The sequence below is a fragment of the Chiloscyllium punctatum genome, chromosome 46, assembly GCF_047496795.1.
Source record: "Chiloscyllium punctatum isolate Juve2018m chromosome 46, sChiPun1.3, whole genome shotgun sequence".
In the NCBI taxonomy this organism is placed as follows: domain Eukaryota; kingdom Metazoa; phylum Chordata; class Chondrichthyes; order Orectolobiformes; family Hemiscylliidae; genus Chiloscyllium; species Chiloscyllium punctatum.
In genome coordinates this window covers 62,992,612-63,018,209 of record NC_092784.1, presented here as the reverse complement: position 1 = coordinate 63,018,209, position 25,598 = coordinate 62,992,612, and the positions used below count along the sequence as shown (strand labels likewise).

At 51.5% G+C, this 25,598-nt stretch overlaps 1 protein-coding gene across 4 annotated transcripts in view; it reads left to right on the top strand.

The window, feature by feature from the left end:
• The window catches only part of LOC140468227 (3',5'-cyclic-AMP phosphodiesterase 4B-like), a 666,103-nt gene that overhangs the window by 570,296 nt on the left and 70,209 nt on the right, over window positions 1-25,598 (top strand). For all 4 annotated transcript variants that reach the window (XM_072564484.1, XM_072564485.1, XM_072564486.1 and 1 more), the window contains 5 exons: window positions 12,133-12,230; window positions 13,797-13,977; window positions 19,471-19,569; window positions 19,932-20,096; window positions 20,378-20,477. In XM_072564484.1, the coding sequence (XP_072420585.1) occupies window positions 12,133-12,230; window positions 13,797-13,977; window positions 19,471-19,569; window positions 19,932-20,096; window positions 20,378-20,477 (643 nt within the window). The remainder of the gene's footprint in view (window positions 1-12,132; window positions 12,231-13,796; window positions 13,978-19,470; window positions 19,570-19,931; window positions 20,097-20,377; window positions 20,478-25,598) is intronic.

Below are 25,598 nucleotides of genomic sequence, written 5' to 3'. Positions count from 1 at the left end.
CTGTACACAGGGCAGTGTTATTGGGATAAAGGGGGAATATACTGATCCTGTACTGTACACAGGGCAGTGTTATTGGGATAAAGGGGGAATATACTGATCCTGTACTGTACACAGGGCAGTGTTATTGGGATAAAGGGGGAATATACTGATCCTGTGCTGTACACAGGGCAGTGTTATCAAGGTAAAGGGGGAATATACTGATCCTGTACTGTACACAGGGCAGTGTTATTGGGATAAAGGGGGAATATACTGATCCTGTACTGTACACAGGGCAGTGTTATTGGGATAAAGGGGGAATATACTGATCCTGTGCTGTACACAGGGCAGTGTTATTGGGATAAAGGGGGAATATACTGATCCTGTGCTGTACACAGGGCAGTGTTATTGGGATAAAGGGGGAATATACTGATCCTGTACTGTACACAGGGCAGTGTTATTGGGATAAAGGGGGAATATACTGATCCTGTGCTGTACACAGGGCAGTGTTATCAAGGTAAAGGGGGAATATACTGATCCTGTACTGTACACAGGGCAGTGTTATTGGGATAAAGGGGGAATATACTGATCCTGTACTGTACACAGGGCAGTGTTATTGGGATAAAGGGGGAATATACTGATCCTGTACTGTACACAGGGCAGTGTTATTGGGATAAAGGGGGAATATACTGATCCTGTGCTGTACACAGGGCAGTGTTATCAAGGTAAAGGGGGAATATACTGATCCTGTACTGTACACAGGGCAGTGTTATCAAGGTAAAGGGGGAATATACTGATCCTGTGCTGTACACAGGGCAGTGTTATTGGGATAAAGGGGGAATATACTGATCCTGTGCTGTACACAGGGCAGTGTTATCAAGGTAAAGGGGGAATATACTGATCCTGTACTGTACACAGGGCAGTGTTATCAAGGTAAAGGGGGAATATACTGATCCTGTGCTGTACACAGGGCAGTGTTATCAAGGTAAAGGGGGAACGTACTGATCCTGTACTGTACACAGGGCAGTGTTATCAAGGTAAAGGGGGAACGTACTGATCCTGTACTGTACACAGGGCAGTGTTATCAAGGTAAAGGGGGAACGTACTGATCCTGTACGGTACACAGGGCAGTGTTATCAGGGTAAAGGGGGAATATACTGATCCTGTACTGTACACAGGGCAGTGTTATCGGGATAAAGGGGGAATATACTGATCCTGTACTGTACACAGGGCAGTGATATCAAGGTAAAGGGGGAACGTACTGATCCTGTACTGTACACTGGGCAGTGTTATCAGGATAAAGGTGGAATATACTGATCCTGTACTGTACACAGGGCAGTGTTATCAAGGTAAAGGGGAACGTACTGATCCTGTACTGTACACTGGGCAGTGTTATCAGGGTAAAGGGGGAATATACTGATCCTGTACTGTACACAGGGCAGTGTTATCAGGGTAAAGGGGGAATATACTGATCCTGTACTGTACACAGGGCAATGTTATCAGGGTAAAGGGGGAATATACTGATCCTGTACTGTACACTGGGCAGTGATATCAGGGTAAAGGGGGAATATACTGATCCTGTGCTGTACACAGGGCAGTGTAATCGGGGTAAAGGGGGAATATACTGATCCTGTACTGTACACAGGGCAGTGTTATCAGGGTAAAGGGGGAATATACTGATCCTGTACTGCACACAGGGCAGTGATATCAGGGTAAAGGGGGAATATACTGATCCTGTACTGTACACAGGGCAGTGTTATCAGGGTAAAGGGGGAATATACTGATCCTGTACTGTACACTGGGCAGTGTTATCAGGGTAAAGGGGGAATATACTGATCCTGTACTGTACACAGGGCAATATTATCAGGGTAAAGGGGGAATATACTGATCATGTACTGTACACAGGGCAGTGTTATCAGGGTAAAGGGGGAATATACTGATCCTGTACTGTACACAGGGCAGTGTTATCGGGATAAAGGGGAATATACTGATCCTGTACTGTACACAGGGCAGTGTTATCAGGGTAAAGGGGGAATATACTGATCCTGTACTGTACACAGGGCAGTGTTATTAGGGTAAAGGGGGAATATACTGATCCTGTACTGTACACAGGACAGTGTTATCAGGGTAAAGGGGGAATATACTGATCCTGTACTGTACACAGGGCAGTGCTATCAGGGGAAAGGGGGAATATACTGATCCTGTACTGTACACAGGGCAGTGTTATCAGGGTAAAGGGAGAATATACTGATCCTGTACTGTACACAGGGCAGTGTTATCAGGGCAAAGGGGGAATATACTGATCCTGTACTGTACACAGGACAGTGTTATCAGGGTAAAGGGGGGATATACTGATCCTGTACTGTACACAGGGCAGTGATATCAGGGTAAAGGGGGAATATACTGATCCTGTACTGTACACTGGGCAGTGTTATCGGGATAAAGGGGGAATATACTGATCCTGTACTGTACACAGGGCAGTGTTATCAGGGTAAAGGGGAATATACTGATCCTGTACTGTACACAGGGCAATGTTATGAGGGTAATGGGAGAATATACTGATCCTGTACTGTACACAGGGCAATGTTATGAGGGTAATGGGAGAATATACTGATCCTGTACTGTACACAGGGCAGTGTTATCAGGGTAAAGGGTTAATATACTGATCCTGTACTGTACACAGGGCAGTGTTATCAGGGTAAAGGGAGAATATACTGATCCTGTACTGTACACAGGGCAGTGTTATCAGGGTAAAGGGTTAATATACTGATCCTGTACTGTACACAGGGCAGTGTTATCAGGGTAAAGGGGGAATATACTGATCCTGTACTGTACACAGGACAGTGTTATCAAGGTAAAGGGGGAATATACTGATCCAATACTGTACACAGGGCAGTGATATCAGGGTAAAGGGGAATATACTGATCCTGTACTGTACACAGGGCAGTGTTATCAGGGTAAAGGGGGAATATACTGATCCTGTACTGTACACAGGGCAGTGTTATCAGGGTAAAGGGGAATATACTGATCCCATACTGTACACAGGACACACTGTACGCTGTGTGACAGACAGTGCCCACACTGTATGCTGTGTGACAGACAGTGCCCACACTGTATGCTGTGTGACAGACAGTGCCCACACTGTACACTGTGTAACAGACAGTGCCCATACTGTGCGCTTTGTGACAGATAGTGCTCACATTGTACACTGTGTGATGACATACAGTGCTCCTAGTGTGTGCAGTGTGATGGACAGACAGTGCCCACACTGTACGCTGTGTGACAGACAGTCCCCACACTTTAAGCTGTGTGACAGACAATGCCCACACTGTGCGCTGTGTGACAGACAGTGCCCACACTTTAAGCTGTGTGACAGACAGTGCCCACACTGATCGCTATGTGATAGACAGTGTCCACACTGTGCGCTGTGCTAGACAATGTCCACACTGTGAGCTGTGCGACAGACAGTGCCCACACTGTGCACTGTGCGACAGACAGTGCCCACACTGTGCACTGTGTGACAGACAGTGCCCACACTGTGCACTGTATGACAGACTGTGCCCACACTGTGCACTGTGTGACAGACAGTGCCCACACCGATCGCTATGCAACAGACAGTACCCACACTGTGCGCTGTGTGACAGACAGTGTCCACACTGAGCATTCTGCGACAGACAGTGCCCACACTGTACGCTGTGTGACAGACAGTGTCCACACTGAGCACTCTGCGACAGACAGTGCCCACACTGTACGCTGTGTGACAGACAGTGTCCACACTGAGCACTCTGCGACAGACAGTGCCCACACTGTACGCTGTGTGACAGACAGTGTCCACACTGAGCACTCTGCGACAGATAGTGCCCACACTGTGCGCTGTGTGACAGACAGTGTCCACACTGAGCACTCTGCGACAGACAGTGCCCACACTGTGCGCTGTGTGACAGACTGACAGTGCCGTCAGTGTGTGCAGTGTGTTGGACAGACAGTTCCCACACTGTGAGCTGTGTAACAGACAGTGCCCACACTGATCGCTGTGCGACAGACAGTGCCCACACTGTGCGCTGTGTGACAGACAGTGCCCACACTGATCGCTGTGCGACAGACAGTGCCCACACTGATCGCTGTGCGACAGACAGTGCCCACACTGATCGCTGTGACAGCCAATGCCCACACTGTACGTTGTGTGACAGGCAGTGCCCATACTATACGCTGTGTGACAGACAGACAGTGCCCACACTGTGCGCTGTGTAACAGACAGTGCCCACACTGATCGCTGTGCGACAGACAGACAGTGCCAACACTGTGCGCTGTGACAGACAGTGCCCGCACTGAGCCCTGTGACAGCCAATGCTCAGACTGTGCGCTGTGTGACAGACAGTGCCCACACTGTACGCTGTGTGACAGACAGTGCCCACACTGTACGCTGTGTGACAGACAGTGCCCACACTGTACGCTGTGTGACAGACAGTGCCCACACTGAGCACTGTGTGACAGACAGTGCCCACACTGTAAGCTGTATGACAGACAGTGCCCAAACTGTACACTGTGACAAACAAACAGTGCCCACACTGAGCACTGTGTAATGGACAGTGCCCACACTGTACCCTGTATGACAGACCGTGCCCGCACTATACGCTATGTGACAGACAGACAGTGCCCACACTGTGCACTGTGTGACAGACTGTGCCCACACTGATCGCTGTGCGACAGACAGTGCCCACACTGTACACTGTGTGACAGATAGTGCCCACACTGTACACTGTGTGACAGATAGTGCCCACACTGTACACTGTGTGACAGACAATGCCCATATTGTGCACTGTGTGAAGACAGACAGTGCCCCCAGTGTGTGCAGTATGATGGACAGTGTCCACACTGTACACTGTGTGAAGACAGACAGTGCCCCCAGTGTGTGCAGTATGATGGACAGTGTCCACACTGTACACTGTGTGACAGACAGTGCCCCCAGTGTGTGTAGTATGATGGACAGTGTCCACACTGTACACTGTGTGACAGACAGTGCCCCCAGTGTGTGCAGTGTGATGGACAGACAGAGTCCACACTGTGCGCTGTGTGACAGACAGTGCCCACACTGATCGCTGTGTGATAGACAGTGCCCACACTGTGCGCTGTGTGACAGACAGTGCCCACACTGTGCGCTGTGTGACAGACAGTGCCCACACTGAGCACTGTGTGACAGACAGTGCCCACACTGTGCGCTGTGTGACAGACAGTGCCCACACTGTGCGCTGTGTGACAGACAGTGCCCACACTGAGCGCTGTGTGACAGACAGTGCTCACACTGTGCGCTGTGTGACAGACAGTGCCCACACTGTGCGCTGTGTGACAGACAGTGCCCACACTGAGCGCTGTGTGACAGACAGTACCCACACTGTGCGCTGAGTGACAGACAGTACCCACACTGATCGCTGTGTGACAGACAGTACCCACACTGTACGCTGTGTGACAGACAGTACCCACACTGAGCGCTGTGTGACAGACAGTACCCACACTGAGCGCTGTGTGACAGACAGTGCTCACACTGATCGCTGTGTGACAGACAGTACCCACACTGTACGCTGTGTGACAGACAGTACCCACACTGATCGCTGTGTGACAGACAGTGCCCACACTGATCGCTGTGTGACAGACAGTGCCCACACTGTGCGCTGTGTGACAGACAGTGCCCACACTGTGCGCTGTGTGACAGACAGTACCCACACTGTGCGCTGTGTGACAGACAGTACCCACACTGATCGCTGTGTGACAGACAGTGCCCACACTGAGCGCTGTGTGACAGACAGTGCTCACACTGATCGCTGTGTGACAGACAGTACCCACACTGTACGCTGTGTGACAGACAGTACCCACACTGAGCGCTGTGTGACAGACAGTGCTCACACTGAGCGCTGTGTGACAGACAGTACCCACACTGAGCGCTGTGTGACAGACAGTGCCCACACTGTGCGCTGTGTGACAGACAGTGCCCACACTGATCGCTGTGGTCAAGTCAGTGCCCACACTGAGCGCTGTGTGACAGTCAGTGCCCACACTGAGCAATGTGTGACAGACAGACAGTGGTGAATAGAATGAATGTTAGGGACGCTGGTTGTAATGCCAGTCAAGTGGTTTGCTTTTTCCTGGATGATGTTATACTTCCTGAGAATTGTTGGAGCGGCATCATCCAGGGAATTGAAGATTATTCCATCACACTCCTGACTTGTTGTTTGTAGATGATGGACACACTGTAGTGAATCAGGAAGTCAGGATTTGCAGCTTCTGACCTGGCCTCATAGCCACTGTATTTATTTAGCTGGTCCAGTTCAGTTTCTGGTCAATGGTTAATCTTCTCTCGGTTTTGGGGTTGTTCCAGAGGACTGGAGTATGACAGACATTATGTTGTTCAGAAATGATTGGAAAGATCAACCCAGCAATGTAAGACCAATCACTTTAACTTTGGTCATGAGGAAATTTCTAGAAAGAATTATTTGGGAGGATTAATAGCGACGTGAAAACTGCGTGTCAATTTGGAAGAGTCAGCATGAATTTGTTATGGGATGACTTTACTGAACGACTGGAATGTTTTGTAGAGATAACAAAGTTGTTGAGAGTCCAGGCTGTTGATATGGACTTCAGAAGGTGTTGATGCAGTGCCATACAACAGACTTGTGAGGGAAGTTCAGGGTCAAAATATAAGACAGCCAGTAGCAATGTGGATGCAGAATTGACAGAGTGAGAGGAATCAGAGAGCAAGGGGTCAATGGTCATTCTTCAAGCTGAGAAAGCTCTTTCGTGCAGCTCCCCTGGGGTCGGTATTGAGACCTGTGCTTTTCGTGACATTTTACACATATATATAAACTCAAAGACTTGATGTGCAAGGGACACTTTCAGAATTTGTAGATGACACAGCACTTGTCAGAATTGTAAAGCCTGGGGAGGACAGTGTAGAACTTCAACAAGACATTGCCAGATTGGCAGACTGAGTGGATAGGGAGCAGATGATGTTGGATGTGGGGAAGTAAGAGGTGTTGCACTTTGATACAAAAATATCGAGAGGCAGTACACAATAAAGGTTCCTGTTCTAAAGGATATGCAGACCCGGTCTATATGTCCATAAGTAACTGACAGTGGAAAGGCAGGTACAGTACAGTATTCGAGGTTCATTAATAGATTACAAGACCAGGGAGGTAATACTGAACTTCTCTAGATCACTCTTTAGAACCCCAGCTGTGTGCAGTTCTGGGCCGTGCACTATAGGAAGGATGTGTACGTCTTGGAAAGTGCAGAAGAGATTGATGAGAATATTTTGAGGGATAAGAAATGTCAATATCAGAACAGATTGGGGAGATTAGGACTGCTTCATGAGGGAGGAGATTGTGATGGGGAGTTCTGATGAGGGGCATGGGCAATGAATAGGGAAAAACTGTTCCAACAAGTAAAAGCATCAAGAACCAAAATGGCACAGATTGGAAATGATTTCAAAAGCAGCAAACATGAAGTGAAAAAACGTTTGCACACGTCTGGTTGGCACCTGGAATGCACTGCCTGGAAGTGTGGAGGAAGCACTTTCAATCGAGACATTCAGGAGAGCATTGGGTGAAAATTTAAATAGAGACAATGCCCAAGCTCGTGATTGGCTTTTGAGTCAGAATGCTCAGGCAACCAGTGCTGACATGATGGGCTGAATGGCCTCCTTTGCACTGAAACAATTCTGTGATTGTATAAACAGTCGCCCCATCCATTGTGAATGTTGATAGCAGTGGGCAGCCAGGATATTTGCTCAGAATGCTTCTTGGTGAGTTTTGCATCTCATCAGGTAGCAGCAGCCTGGTGAACAATTGGCATAAACTGGGAACCACATTTCGATTCAGCTCCAGGTCTGGCCCCAGTTTCTGAAATCTGAAAGCGAGGGTGTTTGTGCGGTGATTGTTTTCAGAAACTGGGTGAACTTTCAGTCTTATCTTCCGCCTGAACTGCCTGGGAGTTGCACTCGAGAAATCAGTCTTCAGATTCTTTGACCACACCCAGACACTGTCCTGAGATTAAGATTATCCAAACTCGGTGTACAGTCTGAATTGTCTCTTTTCCAACTGTCCAGGAATTACATGAAGAGCTAGTCAACAGTACTGACTGTCTGGATTAGTGGTGCTGGAAGAGCACAGCAGTTCAGGCAGCATCCAAGGAGCTTTTGCCCGAAACGTCGATTTCGCTGCTCCTTGGACGCTGCCTGAACTGCTGTGCTCTTCCAGCACCACTAATCCAGAATCTGGTTTCCAGCATCTGCAGTCATTGTTTTTACCCAGTACTGACTGTCTGTCTGTCAACTCCCTGAAGAAAAGGAAGTTGGAAAGCAGGTTAATACACTCAGAACAGGAGTAGAACTGGATCTAAAAATTCTTTTGGGAAGATAAAAAAGAAAAAAAAACATGTTGTGGTTCTGTTCGCCGAGCTGGGAATTTGTCTTGCAAACGTTTCGTCCCCTGTCTAGGTGACATCCTCAGTGCTTGGGAGCCTCCTGTGAAGCGCTTCTGTGCTGTTTTCTCCAGTATTTATAGTGGCCTGTCTCTGCCGCTTCCGGTTGTGAGTTCGAGCTGTCCACTGTAGTGGCCGGTATATTGGGTCCAGGTCGATGTGTTTGTTGATAGAGTCTGTGGATGAGTGCCATGCCTCGAGGAATTACCTGACTGTTCTCTGTTTGGCTTGTCCTATAATACTAGTGTTGTCCCAGTCGAATTCATGTTGCTTGTCATCTGCGTGTGTGGCTACTAAGGATAGCTGGTCGTGTCGTTTCGTGGCTAGTTGGTGTTCGTGTATACGGATCGTTAACTGTCTTCCTGTTTGTCCGATGTAGTGTTTTGTGCAGTCCTTGCATGGGATTTTGTACACTACGTTGGTTTTGCTCATGCTGGGTATCGGGTCCTTTGTTCTGGTGAGTTGTTGTCTGAGAGTGGCTGTTGGTTTGTGTGCTGTTATGAGTCCTAGTGGTCGCAGTAGTCTGGCTGTCTGTTCAGAAATGCTCTTGACGTATGGTAGTGTGGCTAGTCCTTTGGGTTGCGGCATGTCCTCATTCCATTGTCTTTCCCTTAGGCATCTGTTGATGAAATTGCGCAGGTATCCGTTTTTGGCGAATACATTGTAGAGGTGTTCTTCTTCCTCTTTTTGCAGTTCTGGTGGACTGCAGTGTGTTGTGGCCCTTTTAAACAGTGTCTTGATGCAACTTCTTTTGTGTGTGTTGGGGTGGTTGCTTTCGTAGTTCAGGACTTGGTCTGTGTGTTTGGCTTTCCTGTATACCTTTGTGGTGAATTCTCCGTTCGGTGTTCTCTGTACTATCACGTCAAAGATTGCACAAAACACTACATAGGACAAACAGGAAGACAGCTAACGATCCGCATCCATGAACACCAACTAGTCACGAAACGACACGACCAGCTATCCTTAGTAGCCACACACGCAGATGACAAGCAACATGAATTCGACTGGGACAACACTACTATTATAGGACAAGCCAAACAGAGAACAGCCAGGGAATTCCTAGAGGCATGGCATTCATCCACAGATTCAATCAATAAGCACATCGACCTGGACCCAATATACCGGCCACTACAGTGGACAGCTCGAACTCACAACCGGAAGCGGCAGAGACAGGCCACTATAAATACTGGAGAAAACAGCACAGAAGTGCTTCACAGGAGGCTCCCAAGCACTGAGGATGTCACCTAGACAGGGGACGAAACGTCTGTAACACAAATTCCCAGCTCGGCGAACAGAACCACAACAACGAGCTACAAATCTTCTCCCAAACTTAGAAAAAAGACATCTAGGCTGATTCCGCAATGAGTTGGAATACTGAAGGGGCACTGCTGTGTCATAGGATCATTACTGAGATAACACCGCAATGTCAGAGAGTCAGTGCTGAGAGAATGCTGCACTGTCAGAGGGTCAGTGCTGAGGGAGTGCCGGACTGTCGGAGGGTCAGTGCTGAGGGAGTGCCGCACTGTCGGAGGGTCAGTGCTGAGGGAGTGCCGCACTGTCGGAAGGTCAGTGCTGAGGGAGTGCCGCACTGTCGGAGGGTCAGTGCTGAGGGAGTGCCACACTGTCGGAGGGTCAGTGCTGAGGGAGTGCCGCACTGTTGGAGGGTCAGTGCTGAGGGAGTGCCGCACTGTCGGAGGGTCAGTGCTGAGGGAGTACCGCACTGTTGGAGGGTCAGTGCTGAGGGAGTGCCGCACTGTCAGAGGGTCAGTGCTGAGGGAGTACCGCACTGTTGGAGGGTCAGTGCTGAGGGAGTGCTGCACTGTTGGAGGGTCAGTGCTGAGGGAGTGCTGCACTGTCGGAGGGTCAGTGCTGAGGGAGTGCTGCACTGTCGGAGGGTCAGTGCTGAGGGAGTACCGCACTGTCAGATATCAGTGCTGAGGGAGTGCCGCACTGTCAGAGGGTCAGTGCTGAGGGAGTGCCGCACTGTTGGAGGGTCAGTACTGAGGGAGTGCCGCACTGTCGGAGGGTCAGTGCCAAGGGAGTGCCGCACTGTCAGAGGGTCAGTGCTGAGGGAGTGCCACACTGTCGGAGGGTCAGTACTGAGGGAGCGCCGCACTGTCGGTGGGTCAGTGCTGAGGGAGTGCCGCACGGTCAGTGGGTCAGTGCTGAGGGAGTGCCGCACTGTCGGGGGTCAGTACTGAGGGAGTGCCGCACTGTCAGAGGGTCAGTACTGAGGGAGTGCTGCACTGTCACAGGGTCAGTGCTGAGGGAGTGCTGCACTGTCAGAGGGTCAGTACTGAGGGAGTGCCGCACTGTCAGAGGGTCAGTGCTGAGGGAGTGCCGCACTGTCGGTGGGTCAGTGCTGAAATATGAGATGGAAACAGAAAGCCTAGTGATAGATGTGGAGGTTTATAAACACAGTCGCTCCATTGGAAGAAGAGCAGTGGTATTTTCTCTCTGATCTTGAGGTAATATTTCTCTCTCAGTCAGTATCATTGAACACTACATTACGATTGTCTCACTCTTAATATTAATGTGGCTGGTGTCTTATCACATATCACAACAGGAACTAAACTTCAAAGGTATTCTGGATACCCAGAGAGTGAAAAAGACAATGTAAATGAAGGCTTTCTTTTAAGTCAAATAAAATTAATATACTTATTAAAAAGATGAATTTTTTAAGCCAGATGCAACAATGAAAGAGAGTAGTGGGGATTTGGAGACTGAAAACTTGATGAAAGTTCCCTCCTGAAATGTACAAGTCACATCTTGTATGTTTATGTGTTTCTGTGCCCTACAGACACCAGATTCACTCCACCTTTAGATTACTCGCTCTTCCTTCACAGTCAACACCATCTATAAGGTGCAATGCAGCAACTCACCAAGGCTCCTCACACAGCACCTCCCAAATTCATCACCACTTTCATTGAGAAGGGCGAGAGCAGCAGGTCCATGGGAACACCGCCCCCTGTAAGCTTCCCCCCCCCCACCCCGTCCCCTCACTATCCCATCAGTGTGACTGAACTCCATCCCTAACAGCTTTGAGAGTGTCCCTGCACCACACGGACTGCAGTGGTTGAAGAAGGAGCACACCATCACATTATCCAGGGAAATTAAGGATGGACAATAAATGCAGCCCAGCCAATGATGCCCACCTGCCCTGGACAGATAAAGAATTAGAGAGCCTCCTGCCACCCCACTCAGACAGAAAAGAAAGTCTCATTCATGTCTTTGTTGTTTTCCTGAAGCCAGCAGTCTGCTTTCACTTTGCCGATTTGCACATACACAGTCCCCCTGACGTCATCATTACAATTGCAGAGTGAAACCTGCACACTGTGTACCTGACTGGCACACTCCTGCCCCCTCACACGCGATGGAGGCAGTGGGGGGATTGAGTGGGACAGTTAGTAAACTATAATTGCAGGATTTGCATTGGTAGGAATCATTTGCAAAAACAGATTTTCTTGATGTTGCGCCTGTTAAAATACATTGCATTGTTTGATGGTTCGGGTGCTGAGGATTCTTTGGTGCAAGAAGCTAATGGCAGTGTCTCTGATGCCAGAGACTGTGACAGTCTAACTGGGAAGGGTGACAGCAGACACTGCCTCAAAACATTTGGGGAAGAAAGAGGCGCTGAGCTGTTTGGGGTTAATGTTCATATCTTGCTCTTGTTCTCGATAACAGTTCAAGAGGATGCTGAACCGTGAATTGACCCACCTGTCTGAAATGAGCCGTTCAGGGAACCAGGTCTCTGAGTACATATCCAGTACCTTCCTTGGTAAGTGAGAACACAATCCAGAGAAAGACCACCATTGAAAGGGTCAACTAGGGAGACAGAAGGAAAGAGGAGGCACCCTGGGGAGACAGAGTGAGGAGCCACCCCAGAGAGATAGAGGGAGAGAGGAACCACCCCAGGGAGACACAGAGAGAGAGAGAGAGAGAGAGGAACTACCCCAGGGAGACACAGAGAGAGAGAGAGAGAGAGGAACTACCCCAGGGAGACACAGAGAGAGAGAGAGAGAGAGGAACTACCCCAGGGAGACACAGAGAGAGAGAGAGAGAGAGGAACTACCCCAGGGAGACAGAGAGAGGAACAATCCCAGGGAGACAGAGAGAGACGGAGACAGAGGGACACAGAGAGAGAGGAACCACCCCAGCGAGACACAGAGAGAGAGAGAGAGAGAGAGAGAGGAACTACCCCAGGGAGACAGAGAGAGAGAGAGAGAGAGAGAGAGGAACTACCCCAGGGAGACAGAGAGAGAGAGAGAGAGAGAGAGAGAGAGGAACCACCCAGCGGGACACAGAGAGAGAGAGAGAGAGAGAGAGGAACTACCGCAGGGAGACAGAGAGAGAGAGAGAGAGAGAGAGGAACCACCCAGGGAGACAGAGACAGAGAGAGAGAGAGAGAGAGGAACTACCCCAGGGAGACAGAGAGAGAGAGAGAGAGAGAGAGAGAGAGAGAGAGGAACTACCCCAGGGAGACAGAGAGAGAGAGAGAGAGAGAGAGAGAGAGAGAGGAACTACCCCAGGGAGACAGAGAGAGAGAGAGAGGAACTACTCCAGGGAGACAGAGAGAGAGAGAGAGAGAGAGGAACCACCCCAGGGAGACACAGAGAGAGGAACAATCCCAGGGAGACACAGAGAGAGGAACAATCCCAGGGAGACAGAGAGAGAGAGAGAGAGGAACTTCCTGAGGAGACAGACAGGAAGCTGACACCAAAGGGAGATGAAGACAACAACAGCCTGGGAAACGGGAAGATGAGGTTAGGAAGAGAAAGTCAGATAGAAATGGGAGAATGAGGGAAAGGGACAGAGAGAGTTAGAGATGTCATTTCCTAAGAGGCAGGTTTGATCCAATTTTCAGAAGGGATCTGAGGGATGGCTGGACAAGAGCAGTTGCTGAACCTACTCTGTGTTTCTGTATTTGTATATTTTTAAAAGAGCACCTGTAACTTTAAATGCATTGGTATTTTTGTTTCTCTGTATATTTGTGTCTATATTTTTGTGTGTCCTTATATATTTGTACCTGTATACTTGTATCTATATTTTTGCATGTCCTTATGTATTTGTACCTGTATATTTGTGTCTATATTTTTGTGTGTCCTTATGTATTTGTACCTGTATATTTGTGTCTATATTTTTGTGTGTCCTTATAAATCTGTGCCTGCATATTTGTGGGCAGTCTGGGTACTGCCTTTGTAATTGTGGCACGCGCTGTATGTTTGTGTCTGTATTTATGTGGGTGTCTGTGTATTTGGATATTTGTGTGAATCTAGATCTTTCTGCTGGAATGTTGACATGATAATTCATCATTCCATTTGACTGTCCATCTGCCACTTTCTTTGCAGACAACAGAATGAAGTGGAAATCCCACCTCCCACCCAGAAAGACCGAGAGAAGAAGAACAAACAGCCCATGTGTCAGATCAGTGGGGTGAAGAAACTGACCCACAGCTCAAGCCTCAACCTGAGTAACTCAAGCATCCCCAGGTTTGGAGTAAAGACTCATCAGGAAGAAGCACTAACAAAGGTAACATTGGGCTGTTGGTCCCCAGGGCACAAATGCCAGCCAACTGCTCCAGGCTTGAAGGAGAAACTCTGTGAAAACCCCAGGGGAATTGTCAAGCTGGCTCTGGGTTTAGCACTTTATGGAGCAGAAGCTTCCAGTTTCCACTTCCTTCCGTCTCCACCAAGTCACCTCCACCCACCTCCGACCTGCCTGTTTTTAGTAGATCTCAATTAGTGGAGCTGACCTCAGTACTCCAGCTAAACGCATCGCACAGTGACTTCTCAGTGGATGGGTGTCAGACAATACCATGGGAGCACTTCATTGAAAAGAGCAATGGGATGCTCAAAGATCCAGTCCCTTCTGGAGGGGGAGCATCCAACAGCCCAGATAATTGAACTGTCTCACTGGGAAGGACCTGAAAGATAAGAAAACTAAACCCCAGTCAGAGTCAGCACCTTCAGGAGAGGGGGAATATACCCTGGGGAGGGTCAACACCTTCAGGAGAGGGGGGACTGTACCCTGGGGAGGGTCAACACCTTCAGGAGAGGGGGGACTGTACCCTGGGGAGGGTCAACACCTTCAGGAGAGGGGGGACTGTACCCTGGGGAGGGTCAACACTTCAGGAGAGGGGGACTGTACCCTGGGGAGAGTCAGCACCTTCAGGAGAGGGGGAACTGTACCCCAGTCAGAGTCAGCACCTTCAGTAGAGGGGGAACTGTACCCTGGGGAGGGTCAGCACCTTCAGGAGAGGGGGGACTGTACCCTGGGAGGGTCAACACCTTCAGGAGAGGGGGAACTGTACCCTGGGGAGGGTCAACACCTTCAGGAGAGGGGGAACTGTACCCTGGGGAGGGTCAACACCTTCAGGAGAGGGGAACTGTACCCTGGGGAGAGTCAACACCTTCAGGAGAGGGGGAACTGTACCCCAGTCAGAGTCAGCACCTTCAGGAGAGGGGGAACTGTACCCTGGGGAGGGTCAACACCTTCAGGAGAGGGGGGACTGTACCCTGGGGAGGGTCAACACCTTCAGGAGAGGGGGAACTGTACCCTGGGGAGGGTCAACACCTTCAGTAGAGGGGGGAATATACCCTGGGGAGGGTCAACACCTTCAGGAGAGGGGGAACTGTACCCCAGTCAGAGTCAGCACCTTCAGGAGAGGGAGAAATATAACCTGGGGAGGGGTCAGCACCTTCAGGAGAGGGGGAACTGTACCCTGGGGAGGGTCAACACCTTCAGGAGAGGGGGGACTGTACCCTGGGGAGGGTCAACACCTTCAGGAGAGGGGGAACTGTACCCTGGGGAGGGTCAACACCTTCAGGAGAGGGAGAAATATACCCTGGGGAGGGTCAACACCTTCAGGAGAGGGGGGACTGTACCCTGGGGAGGGTCAACACCTTCAGGAGAGGGGGAACTGTACCCCAGTCAGAGTCAGCACCTTCAGGAGAGGGAGAAATATACCCTGGGGAGGGTCAACACCTTCAGGAGAGGGGGAACTGTACCCCAGTCAGAGTCAGCACCTTCAGGAGAGGGGGAAATATACCCTGGGGAGGGTCAACACCTTCAGGAGAGGGGGGACTGTACCCTGGGGAGGGTCAACACCTTCAGGAGAGGGGGAACTGTACCCTGGGGAGGGTCAACACCTTCAGGAGAGGGGGAACTGTACCCTGGGGAGGGTCAATACCTTCAGGAGAGGGGGAACTGTACCCTGGGGAGGGTCAACACCTTCAGGAGAGGGGGAACTGTACCCTGGGGAGGGTCAACACCTTCAGGAGAGGGGGGACTGTACCCTGGGGAGGGTCAACACCTTCAGGAGAGGGGGAAATATACCCTGGAGAGGGTCAACACCTTCAGGAGAGGGGGAAATATACCTGGAGAGGGTCAACACCTTCAGGAGAGGGGGAACTGTACCCCAGTCAGAGTCAGCATGTTCAGGAGAGGGGGAACTGTACCCTGGGGAGAGTCAGCACCTTCAGGAGAGGGGGAACTGTACCCTGGGGAGAGTCAGCACCTTCAGGAGAGGGGGAACTGTACCCTGGGGAGAGTCAGCACCATCAGGAAAGGGGGAACTGTACCCTGGGGAGAGTCAGCACCATCAGGAAAGGGGAACTGTACCCTGGGGAGAGTCATCACCATCAGGAGAGGGGGAACAAAACCCGGGGAGAGTCAGCACCTTCAGGAGAGGGGGAACAAAACCCGGGGAGAGTCAGCACCTTCAGGAAAGGGGGAACAAAACCCGGGGAGAGTCAGCACCTTCAGGAGAGGGGGAACAAAACCCCGGGGAGAGTCAGCACCTTCAGGAGAGGGGGAACAAAACCCGGGGAGAGTCAGCACATTCAGGAGAGGGGGAAATGTACCCTGGGAGAGTCAGCACCTTCAGGAGAGGGTGAACTGTACCCTGGGGAGGGTCAGCACCTTCCGGAGAGGGGGAACTGTACCCTGGGGAGAGAGTCAGCACCTTCAAGAGAGGGAGAACTGTACCCTGGGGAGAGTCAGCACTTTCCGGAGAGGGGGAACTGTACCCTGGGGAGAGTCAGCACCTTCAGGAGAGGGGGGACTGTACCCCAGTCAGAGTCAGCACCTTCAGGAGAGGGGGGACTGTACCCTGGGGAGAGTCAGCACCTTCAAGAGAGGGAGAACTGTACCCTGGGGAGAGTCAGCACCTTCCGGAGAGGGGGAACTGTACCCTGGGGAGAGTCAGCACCTTCAGGAGAGGGGGAACTGTACCCTGGGGAGAGTCAGCACCTTCAGGAGAGGTGGAACTGTACCCTGGGGAGAGTCAACACCTTCAGGTCTGGGGGAACTGTACCCAGGGAGACTCAGCACCTTCAGGAGAGGGGGAACTGTACCCAGGGAGACTCAGCACCTTCAGGAGAGGGGAACTGTACCCTGGGGAGAGTCAGTACCTTCAGGAGAGGGGACTGTACCCTGGGGAGAGTCAGCACCTTCAGGAGAGGGGGAACTGTACCCTGGGGAGAGTCAGCACCTTCAGGAGAGGGGCAACTGTACCCTGGGGAGAGTCATCACCATCAGGAAAGGGGGAACTGTACCCTGGGGAGAGTCAGCACCTTCAGGAGAGGGGGAACTGTACCCTGGGGAGAGTCAGCACCTTCAGGAGAGGGGGGACTGTACCCTGGGGAGGGTCAGCACCTTCCGGAGAGGGGGAACTGTACCCTGGGGAGAGTCAGCACCTTCAAGAGAGGGAGAACTGTACCCTGGGGAGAGTCAGCACCTTCAGGAGAGGTGGAACTGTACCCTGGGGAGAGTCAACACCTTCAGGTCTGGGGGAACTGTACCCAGGGAGACTCAGCACCTTCAGGAGAGGGGGAACTGTACCCAGGGAGACTCAGCACCTTCAGGAGAGGGGAACTGTACCCTGGGGAGAGTCAGTACCTTCAGGAGAGGGGGACTGTACCCTGGGGAGAGTCAGCACCTTCAGGAGAGGGGGAACTGTACCCTGGGGAGAGTCAGCACCTTCAGGAGAGGGGCAACTGTACCCTGGGGAGAGTCATCACCATCAGGAAAGGGGGAACTGTACCCTGGGGAGAGTCAGCACCTTCAGGAGAGGGGGAACTGTACCCTGGGGAGAGTCAGCACCTTCAGGAGAGGGGGGACTGTACCCTGGGGAGGGTCAACACCTTCAGGAGAGGGGGGACTGTACCCTGGGGAGAGTCAGCACCTTCAGGAGAGGGGGGACTGTACCCTGGTGAGAGTCAGCACCTTCAGGAGAGGGGGAACAAAACCCGGGGAGAGTCAGCACCTTCAGGAGAGGGGGGACTGTACCCTGGGGAGAGTCAGCACCTTCAGGAGTGGGGGGACTGTACCCTGGTGAGAGTCAGTACCTCCAGGAGAGGGGGTCTGTACCCTGGGGAGAGTCGTACCTTCAGGAGAGGGTGCACTGTACCCTGGGAGAGTCAGGACCTTCACGAGAGGGGGAACTGTACCCCAGTCAGAGTCAGCACCTTCAGGAGAAGGGGAACTGTACCCTGGGGGGAGTCAGTACCTTCAGGAGAGGGGGAACTGTACCCTGGGGAGAGTCAGCACCTTCAGGAGAGGGGAAACTGTACCCTGGGGAGAGTCAGCACCTTCAGGACAGGGAAACTGTACCCTTGGGAGAGTCAACACCTTCAGGTCTGGGGGAACTGTACCCAGGGAGACTCAGCACCTTCAGGAGAGGGGGAACTGTAACCTGGAGGGAGTCAGCTCCTTCAGGAGAGGGGCAACTGTACCCTGGGGAGAGTCAACACCTTCAGGTCTGGGGGAACTGTACCCAGGGAGACTCAGCACCTTCAGGAGAGGGGGAACTGTACCCAGGGAGACTCAGCACCTTCAGGAGAGGGGAACTGTACCCTGGGGAGAGTCAGTACCTTCAGGAGAGGGGGACTGTACCCTGTGGAGAGTCAGTACCTTCAGGAGAGGGGCAACTGTACCCTGGGGAGAGTTAGTACCTTCAGGAGAGGGGGGACTGTACCCTGGGGAGAGTCAGTACCTTCAGGAGAGGGTGCACTGTACCCTGGTGAGAGTCAGGACCTTCAGGAGAGGGTGCACTGTACCCTGGGGAGAGTCAGTACCTTCAGGAGAGGGGGGACTGTACCCTGGGGAGAGTCGTACCTTCAGGAGAGGGTGCACTGTACCCTGGGGAGAGTCAGGACCTTCACGAGAGGGGAAACTGTACCCCAGTCAGAGTCAGCACCTTCAGGAGAGGGGGAACTGTACCCTGGGGGGAGTCAGCACCTTCAGGAGAGGGGGAACTGTACCCTGGGGAGAGTCAGCACCTTCAGGAGAGGGGGAACTGTACCCTGGGGGGAGTCAGCACCTTCAGGAGAGGGGGGACTGTACCCTGGGGAGAGTCAACACCTTCAGGAGAGGGGGAACTGTACCCTGGGGAGAGTCAACACCTTCAGGAGATGGGGAACTGTACCCTGGGGAGAGTCAACACCTTCAGGAGATGGGGAACTTTACCCTGGGGAGAGTCAACACCTTCAGGAGATGGGGAACTGTACCCTGGGAGAGTCAACACCTTCAGGAGATGGGGGAAATGTACCCTGGGGAGGGTCAGCACCTTCAGGACAGGGGAAAACTGTACCCCGGGGAGAGTCAGTACCTTCAGGAGAGGGGGAACTGTACCCCGGAGAGAGTCAGCACCTTCAGGAGAGGGGGAACTGTACCCTGGGGAGAGTCAGCACCTTCAGGAGAGGGGGAACTGTATCCCGGGGAGGGTCAGCACCTTCAGGAGAGGGGGAACTGTACCCTGGGGAGAGTCAGTACCTTCAGGAGAGGGGGAACTGTACCCTGGGGAGAGTCAGTACCTTCAGGAGAGGGGGAACTGTACCCTGGGGAGAGTCAGTACCTTCAGGAGAGGGGAACTGTACCCCGGGGAGAGTCAGCAACTTGATGTGGAATGAATGGAATAATGGTTAAGAATCCCCTGTGAAATGTTTTGAAAGAATCAAACAGTAATATTCCAATATTCCAGTCGTTTTGTGCTATGTTTACAGAGGTATCCTGTTCTTCTAGGAATTGGATGATTTGAACATATGGGGCCTTAACATTTTCCGAATTTCCGAGTTCTCGAACAACCGGCCGCTCAGCTGCATCATGTACACTATTTTCCAGGTAGGAGGTGAACTTGCCTAACAGATGGTGTCGGATCATTCTATCTGTACAGGCCGTCCATTGGCCACAAGCTTTGTTCGTTAAAATGGTCTCATGTACATACATTTGTTCTGTTTGCAAAGAACGGGGCCCTGCAGCTTCACGCGCACCCAGTGTTCCTCAATGCTGCCCTCCACCAATCAGAGTCCTGACGTACCATCTAATCTGTACCGTCCTCCTGTGCTGTATAAATTATTACTCCCTTTGAGGTTTGGTATTCTTGCAATACTGTACTGATGAGTAAGAGACAAAAACCAGGTCTCTTTTGCAATATGCAAGGCCAGTTTCCTCAGGGTAATGGTCACTCACTGTGTTTATTTCAGGAGAGAGACTTGATGAAGACCTTCCGGATTCCAGTTGACACTTTCCTCACATACATAATGACACTGGAGGATCATTACCATGCTGATGTCGCGTACCACAACAGTTTGCATGCAGCTGATGTTACTCAGTCCACACATGTACTGCTGTCTACCCCAGCCCTCGATGTGAGTGTATTTCACCCTCAGTTTTGCTCAGTGTATCTCTTTGAGGGTAGTTGGGAAACAACGCATTCCGTACTAATTCCAGGGAAGGTATAATTCTTGCTACAAGCCACCTGCAGCCTGTAGGCCTGGGCTCCAGAACAGACCATCATTGAGACTGTTTGTTGACTTTGCTGATCTGAGTCCTGTTGACTGAGGAGGGAGTTTCTCTCTGGTTTGATTGAGGCTGGATGATAGATAGGAGTGTGGTCATCACTTTCCCTTGACTGCACCTTTTATTTCAGGCCGTCTTTACCGATCTAGAGACACTCGCTGCATTGTTTGCTGCTGCAATTCACGATGTGGATCACCCAGGAGTTTCCAATCAGTTCCTCATCAACACCAGTGAGTATCAGGACTCCGTTTGGATCATTACATTCTTCTTCATTCTTGAAATGTGGCCATCACTGACCAAGTTGCAAGTTATAGTCCGTCCTGACACACCCAATAATGGTCATCTCCTCAATCCAGTCATGATTTAATGTAAATGAATGCTGACTGGGCTATTTTCGAGGGCATGGTGTGAGGCTGAAACAGGTTGTGTTTAGAATAGTGAGCTTCCTTCTCTCAAGGTCATTAATGAACCAAGTTGTATCTTTGTTACAGTCTAACAGCTTCATGTGGGTCACAGTGACTGATACCAGCTTTTTACTTCCATATCTTGTTAACTGAATTAAACTGTGAGATTAAATTCAGAATGTGTGGACTGCTGACCCAGGGTTCTGGATTGTCAATGCAGTAACATGAGAGCCTTGACTTGCTTTTGGAGTGGAGGTGGATCCCCAGGAGAATGAGTGCTGGCTCGATACATACCTTGGTTTGAAACAGTGTGATAGGGACTAATAGGAGCCAGCTTTTATTGTATCACTGTAGTGACCATCTCAGGTGTCAGAGAGGAGAGTGAAAGCTAGTTGTTCAGTTGTTGGCTGTGTCTTAACCATTGAGGAAAGTACCCGATACTCAAGCACCATTGTACTCATGGTCCTCTCAAAATCCCCAAATTTCCTGCCTCCTGCCTTACAAACTCAGGTTAACAGAATACACCAGTCAGGTTTTTATAACTTAGAAAGAAACTACTGTTCATTACAAATAAATCAGTTCTAACCATAGGCAAACAAAACATAAATTCCAACGTATAACTCAAACTTTAGTCCTTCTTAAATCCCGACACAGGCATGGAGACAAAGACAAAACCAAAAACAGAGATGTTATGCCTGGAGAAAGGAGTATGAGTGAAATATTTCAACACAGTTGAATACAGCACCTGTACACAGGATTCAATTAGGGGTCTGTTTTGTTTATAAGACCTTCTGATCTCGAATTACCTTCTTTACAAATCCTTTCAGTTCTTTACTTCAGCAACGGGGCAAGGGTTTATTTTGCAAAACTGTATTTTATTCATTCATTGCCTTCAAGTAAAAAGGTCCATGCAGATCTTGCGGAAAATACCGTGCAATTTGACATTGCTCACAAGAGCTTCAGTCCATTTTACACCAAAAATACTACATAGAAACCCAAAATACCGCCCCCCCTCAGGGCATTGTGGGTGGACTGCAGCGATTTAAGAAGGCAGCTCACCTTTTCAAGAGGCAACTAGGGACAGGACATAAATGCTGCCCAGCCAGAAACACACTAAACCCCAACAGATAATGCCCCCCCCCCCAGGGACACCCACATCCCCCAATAGACACTGCCCCCCCAGGGACACCCACATCCCCCAATAGATACTGCCCCTCCCCCAGGGACACCCACATCCCCCAATAGACACTGCCCCACCCCCCCAGGGACACCCACATACCCCAATAGACACTGCCCACCCAGGGACATACACATCCCCCAATAGACACTGTCCACCCCCCCCCAGGGACACCCACATCCCCCAATAGACACTGTCCACCCAGGGACACACACATCCCCCAATAGACACTGCCCCCCCAGGGACACCCACATCCCCCAATAGACACTGTCCCCCCCCCCCCAGGGACACCCACATCCCCCAATAGACACTGCCCCCCCAGGGACACCCACATCCCCCAATAGACACTGTCCACCCAGGGACACACACATCCCCCAATAGATACTGCCCACCCAGGGACACACACATCCCCCAATAGATACTGCCCCCCCCAGGGACACACACATCCCCCAATAGATACTGCCCCCCCCCCCCCAGGGACACCCACATCCCCCAATAGATACTGCCCCCCCCCAGGGACACACACATCCCCCAATAGACACTGCCCCCCCAGGGACACCCACATCCCCCAATAGACACTGTCCCCCCCCCCAGGGACACCCACATCCACCAATAGACACTGCCCCCCCAGGGACACCCACATCCCCCAATAGACACTGCCCCCCCCAGGGACACCCACATCCCCCAATAGATACTGCCCCCCCCAGGGACACACACATCCCCCAATAGATACTGCCCCCCCCAGGGGCACCCACATCCCCCAATAGACAATGCCCCCCCCCCTAGGGACACACATCCCCCAATAGACACTGCCCCCCCCCCAGGGACACACACATCCCCCAATAGACACTGCCCCCCCCAGGGACACCCACATCCCGCAATAGACACTGCCCCCCCCCCAGGGACACCCACATCCCCCAATAGACACTGCCCCCCCCCAGGGACACACACATCCCCCAATAGATACTGCCCCCCCCAGGGACACCCACATCCCCCAATAGACACTGCCCCCCCCAGGGACACACACATCCCCCAATAGACACTGCCCCCCCCAGGGACACCCACATCCCCCAATCGACACTGCCCCCCCCCAGGGACACCCACATCCCCCAATAGACACTGCCCCCCCCCAGGGACACCCACATCCCCCAATAGACACTGCCCCCCCCAGGGACACCCACATCCCCCAATAGACACTGCCCCCCCCAGGGACACCCACATCCCCCAATAGATACTGCCCCCCCCAGGGACACCCACATCCCCCAATAGACACTGCCCCCCCCAGGGACACACACATCCCCCAATAGACACTGCCCCCCCCCAGGGGCACCCACATCCCCCAATAGACACTGCCCCCCCCAGGGACACCCACATCCCCCAATAGACACTGCCCCCCCAGGGACACCCACATCCCCCAATAGACACTGCCCCCCCCAGGGACACCCACATCCCCCAGTAGACACTGCCCCCCCCCCAGGGACACACACATCCCCCAATAGACACTGCCCCCCCCCCAGGGACACACACATCCCCCAATAGACACTGTCCCCCCCCCCCCCCCCCCAGGGACACACACATCCCCCAATAGACACTGCCCCCCCCCCCAGGGACACACACATCCCCCAATAGACACTGCCCCCCCCCCAGGGACACACACATCCCCCAATAGACACTGTCCCCCCCCCCCCCCAGGGACACACACATCCCCCAATAGACACTGCCCCCCCAGGGACACACACATCCCCCAATAGACACTGCCCCCCCAGGGACACACACATCCCCCAGTAGATACTGCCCCCCCCAGGGACACACACATCCCCCAATAGACACTGCCCCCCCCAGGGACACACACATCCCCCAGTAGATACTGCCCCCCCCAGGAACACCCGCATCCTCTGAATGAAAAGTAGTTACATTCTCACGAAGGCTACCAGGGTATCTTGAAACTTAACAGGCCGTTGCAGTGTCCTGGCAGAATGACCTCAGACAGTGGGCTTTCACCTCTGTGCCTTGGTGGTCACAGTCCCAAGCTTCCTTCAGCGTGTAGTCCTGCACCTTGGAATGTGCTGGTCTGCAACACTCAGTCATGGTCAGCTCCTTACGAAGGAACACCAGCAGGGTCTGGGAAGACCAAAGAGCATCTCTCACCAAGCTGTTGGTTCTCCAGGTGCTTTTGATGTTTGTCTCTGTGTGTGTCCCAGACCATAGAGCACAGAGTCATGTGACACAGAGCTGTTCAGGACACACCTTAACACAAACACTGCATCTTTCTCCAGACCGTTTTTGCAAAGGTATGTTCCAGAAGCAATTTCTTGGAGCTACTTTGAGGCCAACATGATGGCAGAGAGAGTTTGGATATACATGAAGATGTGACAGGTAGTGCCCTTCTCACCACTACCCAGATTATTTCTTGGCACTTGTTGGAAAGTTCTAGTAATGAGGCATTCTGGGTAGTCGTCACACTGATTGTTCAGTCACTCAGTCACTAATTAGAGGCAGTATTTTATGAAGAATGGTGAGCAAGAAAAGCTAGCTCTCTTCCAATTTGTGTTAATGTGTGGCAAAGGGAGAGAGAAAGGTGTCTTTTTGCAGTCTGGAGGCTCCTTGCCTCTGTCGTGTCCATACACAGGAGCCAATCACAGAGCTGTTACACTCAGCATTCCTGACCCAAGCAACTGGTTCTGATTGAGAAACCAACCAACAGGTGATCCATTGGTGAAACTGCCAAAGCAGAATTCAGGGAGCTAAGAGAGAGATTAAAGAGGAAGACCCAAAGGTAGTGATCTCAGGATTGCTACCAGTGCCACGTGTTAGCCAGGGTAGAAATGAAAGAATAGGCAGGATGAACACGTGGCTTGGGGGATGGTGTAGGAGGGAGGGGTTCAGATTTGTGAGGCATGGGACCGCTTCTGGGGAAGGTGGGACTATTACAAACTTGATGGTCTACACCTGAACCAGACTGGGACTAACGTCCTTGGGGGAGTTTTTGCTACCGTTGTTGGGGAGAAAATAAACGAATGTAGCAGGGGGCTGGGAACCAGCAGAGAAGACAAGTAGATAGCGAGGTGGAATCTAAAGAGTGTGAGTAACAGGATCATGAAGTTAGCCTTACCGATGGGAAGAGTCGGCAGAGAGCAAATGAACACTGAAGAACTGGTGGTCTGACGTGTATATACTTTAATACAAGGAGTATAGTGGATAAGGCAGACAAACTTAGGGATTGGATTGGTGCCTGGGAGTATGGTTTTATTGTGATCACAGAGACTTGGTGGAAGGAAGGGCATGATTGGCAACTAAATGTTCCAGGATATAGATGCTTCAGACAGGACAGGGAGGGAAGTAAAAGGTGGGGAGAGAGGGGGGAATTGCATTGCTGGTCAGGGATGATATCACGGCTGTGCTATAGGAGCACACTGTGGAGGTCTTGAAGTAGTGAGGCATTATGGGTGGAGCTGAGAAATAAGAAAGGTGAAGTTCCATTGTTGGGGCTGTATTACAGGCCTGAAAAATGTGTTGCTGGAAAAGCGCAGCAGGTCAGGCAGCATCAAAGGAGTAGGAGAATCGATGTTTTGGGCAAAAGCCCTTCTTCAGGATTACAGGCCTCCCAACAGTGAGCGTGAGGTAGAAGAACAAATAAGTAAACAGATGATGGAAAGATGTAGGAGCAATAGGGTAGTGGTGCTGAGAGATTTTAATTTTCCCAACATTGACTGGGATACATTTAGCGTCAGAGGTCTGGATGGGGTAGAATTTGTAAGAAGCGTCCAGTA